Source organism: Salvelinus sp. IW2-2015, linkage group LG22, assembly GCF_002910315.2.
Source record: "Salvelinus sp. IW2-2015 linkage group LG22, ASM291031v2, whole genome shotgun sequence".
In the NCBI taxonomy this organism is placed as follows: Eukaryota; Metazoa; Chordata; class Actinopteri; order Salmoniformes; family Salmonidae; genus Salvelinus; species Salvelinus sp. IW2-2015.
This window is the reverse complement of record NC_036862.1, coordinates 1,815,577-1,823,222: the sequence shown is the minus strand read 5'-3', so window position 1 is coordinate 1,823,222 and position 7,646 is coordinate 1,815,577. Positions and strand designations below refer to the sequence as shown.

At 45.3% G+C, this 7,646-nt stretch overlaps 1 protein-coding gene across 1 annotated transcript in view; it reads left to right on the top strand.

Moving 5' to 3' along the window:
- The window catches only part of LOC111949683 (protein IWS1 homolog), a 46,564-nt gene that overhangs the window by 1,869 nt on the left and 37,049 nt on the right, over window positions 1-7,646 (top strand). The window contains exons 3-5 of the mRNA XM_070433920.1: window positions 1,736-1,895; window positions 2,139-2,584; window positions 6,927-7,070. Coding sequence (XP_070290021.1) covers window positions 1,736-1,895; window positions 2,139-2,584; window positions 6,927-7,070 — 750 coding nt within the window. The remainder of the gene's footprint in view (window positions 1-1,735; window positions 1,896-2,138; window positions 2,585-6,926; window positions 7,071-7,646) is intronic.

Sequence of the window (7,646 nt, the reverse complement as noted above, 5' to 3'; positions counted from 1 at the left end):
AGTTTGGACACAGTATATCAGTAGATGATATAGAGTACAGTATATACATTATATTAAGTGGCATTGTTTAAAGTGGCTAGTGATACATTTTTGATCAATTTCCATCAATTTCATTATTAAAGTGAGCTGGAGTTGAGTCAGTATGTTGGCAGCAGCCACTCGATGTAGTGGTGGCTGTTTAACAGTCTGATGGCTTGAGATAGAAGCTGTTTTTCAGTTTCTCGGTCCCTGCTTTGATGCACCTGTACTGACCTCGCCTTCTGGATGGTAGCGGGGTGAATAGGCAGTGCTTGGGTGGTTGTTGTCCTTGATCTTTTTGGCCTCCTGTGACATCGGATGCTGTAGGTGTCTGGAGGGCAGGTAGTTTGCTCCGCGGTGATGCATTGTGCAGGCCGCACCACCCTCTGGCGAGCCTTGCGTTGTGGACGGTGCAGTTGCTGTACCAGGCGATAATGCAGCCCGACAGGATGCTCTCTATTGTGCATCTGTAAAAGTTTGAGGGTTTTAGGTGACAAGCCAAATTTCTATAGCCTTCTGAGGTTGAAGAGGCGCTATTGCGCCTTCACCACACTGTCTGTGTGGGTGGACCATTTCAGTTTGTCCGTGATGTGTACGCCGAGGAATTAAAAACGTCCACCTTCTCCACGGCTGTCCCGTCGATGTTGATAGGGGGGTGCTCCTTTGCTGTTTCCTGAAGTCCATGATCATCTCCTTTGTTTTGCTGACACCACACTCCGATTTCCGCACCTCCTCCCTGTAGGCTGTCACGTCATTGTTGGTAATCAAGCCTACTACTGTTGTCGTCTGCAAACTTGATGATTGAGTTGGAGGCGTGCATGGCCACGCAGTCATGGGTGAACAGGGAATACAGGAGGGGGCTGTGCACGCACCCTTGTGGGGCCCCAGTGTTGAGGATCAGCAAAGTGGAGATGTTGTTTCCTACCTTCACACACTGGGGGCGGCCCGTCAGGAAGTCCTGGACCTGTTGAAAAGACAAATGATAGTCCCACTAAGCGCAAACCAGATGGGTTGGCGTATCGCTGCAGAATGCAGTGATAGCCATGCTGGTTAAGTGTGTCTTGAATTCTAATATAATCACTGACAGTGTCACCAGCAAAGCACCCCACACCACCTCCTCCATGCTTCACGGTAGGAGCCACACGTGTACATCATCCGTTCACTACTCTGCGTCTCACAAATACACAACGGTTGGAACCAAAATCTCAATATTTTTAGCTAGGCCACACCTGTTAATTAAAATGCATTCCAGGTGACTACCTCATGAAGTGGTTGTGGGAATGTGCAAAGCTGTCATTAAGGCAAAGGGTGGCTACTTTGAAGAATCTCACACTTTTTTGATTATACATGATTCCATATGTGTTATTTCATAGTTTTGATGTCTTCACTATTATTCTACAATATAGTAAAAATAAAAGAAAAACCCTTGAATGAGTAGGTGTGTCCAACCATTGACTGGTACTGTAATATCCTGGCTCTATTGCTGACCTTTTTTGGAAGGAAAAATGTAGGCTCACACAGAAATTTAGGAGCACAATGAAAAATGAGGTAATAAAGCTGAATCTTAATTTTTTAGGAAAATATAGTAAAATTGTATTGGCATCAACAGCAAAATATTTAGGGCATGTGCAAGTAAAACGGTCAACTGTAGAGCCTTGTATCCATTACTAACGCGTAGACTTATAACGCGTTTTATATTTCTATTTTTTTTATTCAGGATGAGAATAATGATGGTGAGGAGCTGCTCGGCATGGAGACAAGCGTGGCCAGCGGTCAGACACAAGGGCCCAAAGGGGCGGACAGTGACTCTGATGGGGAGGCCCCTAGGCCTGCAGACAGCGATAACAAGGAGGAGTCCCCGCCCAAACGCGGAGGCAGCATCTGACATAGAGGAGTCCCGCCCAAACGGCGGAGCAGCCTCTGACATAGAGGAGTCCCCGCCCAACGCGAGGCAGCGCCTCTGACATAGAGGAGTCCCGCCCAAACGCGGAGGCAGGCGCTCCGACATAGAGGATTCTCGCCCAAACGCGGAGGCAGCACCTCCGACATAGAGGATTCCCCGCCCAAACGCGGAGGCAGCACTCCGACATAGAGGATTCCCCCCGCCAAACGCGAGGCAGCACTCCGACATAGAGGATTCCGCCGCCAAACGCGGAGGCAGCACTCCGACATAGAGGATTCCCGCGCCCAAACGCGGAGGCAGCACCTCCGACATAGAGGATTCCCGAACGGCGGAGCCAGCACTCGACATGGAGATTCCGCCAAACGCGAGGCAGCACCTCCGACATGGAGGATTCCCCGCCCAACGCGTAGCATCACCTCCGACATGGCGGAGTCGCCGCGCCCAAACGCGGAGCCATCACCGCGACTGGGGAGTCCCCGCCCAAACGCAGAGGCAGCACCTCCGAATGGAGGAGTCCCCGCCCAAAACGCAGAGGCAGTACCCTCGACATGGAGGAGAAAGAAACCAAACGGGATGCAGGCGGGAGCGACTCTGAGAACGAGAACCGCCCCATCCCCAGCCCGGAGCAGACACTCGACTGCACGCAGTGACTCTGAGATTGAGGCACCAAACACAAAGCGCAGATAGAGTCTGATGGAGAGGAGGGCGGTGAGAATAAAGGGAAGTGGAAGGCTGTAATCCACTCCGACAGTGAGGATGAGGTGGAGGCTCGGCAGTGAAAGCAGCTGGCAGGCAGTGACCAGGAGAAGGAGAGTCCGCGCAAAACAGGTGGTGGAAGTTAGTGAGGATGACGACGAGATGCCAAGTAGGTGCAATTTACATCAGTTGACTCTTGATAAGTGCACAATCTACTGATCCTATTCAAAAATATTTTCTATTCACTTGCTCTAGATATCGACATGCTCTGGTTTAGTACACACATTCATACTACAACAGTTCCATGTTATTGTTTATACCAGTGGTTCCCAAACTTTTATAGTCCGCTACACCTTCCAACATTCAACCTCCAGCTGCGTACCAGGGTCAGCGAACTCTCAATGTTGTTTTTTGCCATCATTGTAAGCTTTGCCAACCCACACAGTATACGATACATTAATTAAACATGAGAATTAGTTTTTTCCACCCGGCTCGTGGGAAGTGACAAAGAGCCCTTATAGGACAGGGCACAAATAATAATATAATAATAATCAATATTTTTGCTCTTTATTTAGGATTCTTCCATATAAACTTATTATTGTTCAGAAAAAAATGTTAATAGCGCCACAGGTAAATGAGAGGGTGTGCACATAACTCTGCAATGTTGTATTGGAGAGTCTGTCTTAATCATTTCCCACAACACAGTCTGTGCCTGTATTTAGTTTTCATGCTAGTGAGGCGCGAGAATATACTTCATCATAGGTACGTGGTTTAACCTGTCTAGGACTGGGGTTCCGCTAGCGGCCACAGCCAATAAAAATGCAGGCGCCAAATACAATCTCATAAATCTAATTTCTCAAACATACAAGTATTAGGCACATTTTAAAGATACAATTCTTGTTAATCCAGCCAAGTGTCTGATTTAAAAAATGCTTTACAGCGTAAAGCTCCACAATGATTGTTAGGTCACCACCAAGTCACAAATGAATCCAGCCATTTTTTCCGCCAAAGAGAGGGTTCACAAAAAGCACAAATAGGAGATAAAAATGAATCACTAACCTTTGATGATCTTCATCAGATGACACTCATAGGACTTCATGTTTACACAATACATGTATGTTTTGTTCGGTAAGTTCATATTTATATCCAAAATCGTATTTTACATTGTGTGTTGATTCAGTAGTTCCAAACACTGCAGTGATATTGCAGAGAGCCACAAGAATTCAGCAGGAATACTCATAATAAATGTTGATGAAAATACAGCTATTATAAATGACCTTTAGATACACTTCTCCTTAATGCAACCGCTGTCAGATTTCAAAAACTTTAATAACCGCCATGTTGGGTTGTCACATTATTCATAAATAGTATTAATAAATATTCACTTACCTTTTGATCTTCATCAGAATGCACTCCAGGAATCGCAGTTCCACAATAAATGCTTGTTTTGTTCGATAATCGTCGCATCATTTATGTCCATTTATGTCCAGTATCTTCTTTTGTTAGGACGTTTGGTAAACAATCAAACGCCATCTGGTCCATTCGGAAGAAACTTTTCAAAAAATATAATTACAGGTCGAAGAAACTTGTCAAACTAAGTATAGAATCAATCTTTAGGTGTTTTTATCATAAATGTTCAATATTGTTCCAACGGCGGAGAATTCTATTGTCTGTAGAAAAGCACTGGGACGAGAGAAACCTCAAGTGAAAGCGCGTGACTGAGAACCGAGGCTGTAGGCAGACCCCTTACTCAAAACATCTCCCATCCGGCCCCCCTTCACATGGAAGCCTGAAACGACGTTCTAAAAACGGTTGACATCTAGTGGAAGCATTAGGAAGTGAGAAAAATACCCATATCCCAAAGTGTATTTGATTGGGTGAGTTCAAAAACTACAACCTCAGATTTTCCACTTCCTGTTTGGATTTTTCTCAGGTTTTTGCCTGCCACATGACGTTCTGTAACTCACAGACATGAATTCAAAGCAGTTTTAGAAAACTTCAGAGTGTTTTCTATCCAATACTAATAATAATGCATATATTAGGATCTGGGGCTGAGTAGGAGGCAGTTCACTCTGGGCATGCTATTCAACAAAGTGAAAATGCTGCCCCCTATCCAAACAAGTTTTAAAGGGCATCAGTGTCTTAACAGCACGTTTTGCCAAGGCAGGATACTCTGAGCACAGCCCTATCCAGAAATCTGGGCAGTGGCTTCTGATTTAAATTCAATTTTCACAAAACCGCTTGTTGCAATTTTGATGAGGCTCTCTTGTTCAGATGTCGGTAAGTGGCAGGGCATGGCATGAAAGGGAGGGCATGAAGGGATAACAAATCCAGTTGTATTTGTCGTCCGTTTCGGGAGAGTGAAATCAATTTTATTAGTCACATGTGCGCGAATACAACAGGTGTAGACCTTACAGTGAAATGCTTACTTACGAGCCCTTAACTCAACAATGCAGTTTCGAAACAATACAGATAGCAGGCAATATTAACCAGGTGAAATTGTGTCATTTCTCTTGCGTTCATGGCACGCAGAGTCAGGGTATATGCAACAGTTTGGGCCGCCTGGCTCTTTGCGAACTAATTTGCCAGAATTTTACGTAAATTATGAGCATAACATTGAAGGTTTGTGCAATGTAAAGGAATATTTAGACTCGTGAATGCCACCCGTTAGATAAAATACGTAACGGAATAAACGTTTTGTTTTCGAGGTGATAGTTTCCGATTAGTCAAAGGTATATGGTTTAGAGAGAAATAGTCGACGCATTATATATCCTGTAATAACTTGCGGCTGAACTTGAAAGGGGTTCCTTCGTTATTTTACCGTTCATGTCTTCCATAGAGAATGTCTTGATCTACTTCAAATATAAGGTCTGTGTTTCACGGAGGAGCAGACTGACAGGGGACCATGCAGACAAGCTCTGCTTTCTGCACTACAACCTAAAACTTAACTGGGATATTGAAGACCCATGAAAGCTGGTGGTTTGTTTTAACATATTTGAGACTAAATTGATTTTATTTATGTATTATATTAAGTTAAAATAAAAGTGTTCATTGTTCATTCAGTATTGTTGCAATTGTCATTATTACAAAAAGGTGTGTGTGTGTATATGATATATATATATATATCACTGCCTCAAAAAATAAAGGGAACACTAAAATAACACATCCTAGATCTGAATGAATGAAATATTCTTATTAAATACTTTTTTTCTTTACATAGTTGAATGTGCTGACAACAAATCACACAAAATGATCAATGGAAATCAAATTTATCAACCCATGGAGGTCTGGATTTGGAGTCACACTCAAATTAAAGTGGAAAACACACTACAGGCTGATCAAACTTTGATGTAATGTCCGCTTTGATGCACCTGTACTGACCTCGCCTTCTGGATGGTAGCGGGGTGAATAGGCAGTGGCTTGGGTGGTTGTTGTCCTTGATCTTTTTGGCCTTCCTGTGACATCGGATGCTGTAGGTGTCCTGGAGGGCAGGTAGTTTGCTCCCGGTGATGCATTGTGCAGGCCGCACCACCCTCTGGCGAGCCTTGCGGTTGTGGACGGTGCAGTTGCTGTACCARGCGATAATGCAGCCCGACAGGATGCTCTCTATTGTGCATCTGTAAAAGTTTGAGGGTTTTAGGTGACAAGCCAAATTTCTATAGCCTTCTGAGGTTGAAGAGGCGCTATTGCGCCTTCACCACACTGTCTGTGTGGGTGGACCATTTCAGTTTGTCCGTGATGTGTACGCCGAGGAATTAAAAACGYTCCACCTTCTCCACGGCTGTCCCGTCGATGTTGATAGGGGGGTGCTCCCTTTGCTGTTTCCTGAAGTCCATGATCATCTCCTTTGTTTTGCTGACACCACACTCCGATTTCCCGCACCTCCTCCCTGTAGGCTGTCACGTCATTGTTGGTAATCAAGCCTACTACTGTTGTCGTCTGCAAACTTGATGATTGAGTTGGAGGCGTGCATGGCCACGCAGTCATGGGTGAACAGGGAATACAGGAGGGGGCTGTGCACGCACCCTTGTGGGGCCCCAGTGTTGAGGATCAGCAAAGTGGAGATGTTGTTTCCTACCTTCACCACCTGGGGGCGGCCCGTCAGGAAGTCCTGGACCTGTTGAAAGACAAATGATAGTCCCACTAAGCGCAAACCAGATGGGATGGCGTATCGCTGCAGAATGCAGTGATAGCCATGCTGGTTAAGTGTGTCTTGAATTCTAAATAAATCATTATGTCTGAGGTGCTGCCTCCGCGTTTGGCGGGGAATCCTCTATGTCGGAGGTGCTGCCTCCGCGTTTGGGCGAAGGGAATCCTCTATGTCGGAGGCGCTGCCTCCGCGTTTGGGCGGGGACTCCTCTATGTCAGAGGCGCTGCCTCCGCGTTGGGCGGGGACTCCTCTATGTCAGAGGCGCTGCCTCCGCCGTTTGGCGGGGACTCCTCTATGTCAGAGGTGCTGCCTCCGCGTTTGGGCGGGGACTCCTCCTTGTTATCGCTGTCTGCAGGCCTAGGGGCCCCCCATCAGAGTCACTGTCCGCCCCTTTGGGCCCTTGTTGTCTGACCTGCTGGCCACGCTGTTTGTCTCCATGGCCCGAGCAGCTCCCTCACCATCATTATTCTCATCCTGAATAAAAAAAAATAGAAATATAAAACGCGTTATAAGTCTACGGTTAGAATGGATACAAGGCTCTACAGTGTGACCGTTTTACTTGCACATGTCCCTAAATATTTTGCTGTTCGACCTGACATTTTATTTTAGTGCCCTAGAAAAATTAAGGATTTTTCTATTGTGCTCCTAAATTTCTGTGTGAGCCTACATTTTTCCTTCCAAAAAAGGTCAGCATAGAGCCATGGGATATTACAGTACCAGTCAATGGTTTGGACACACCTACTCATTCAAGGGTTTTTCTTTATTTTTACATATTGTAGAATAATAGTGAGACATCAAAAACTATGAAATAACACATATGGAATCATGTAGTAATCAAAAAAGTGTGAGATTCTTCAATAGCCACCTTTGCCTTAATGA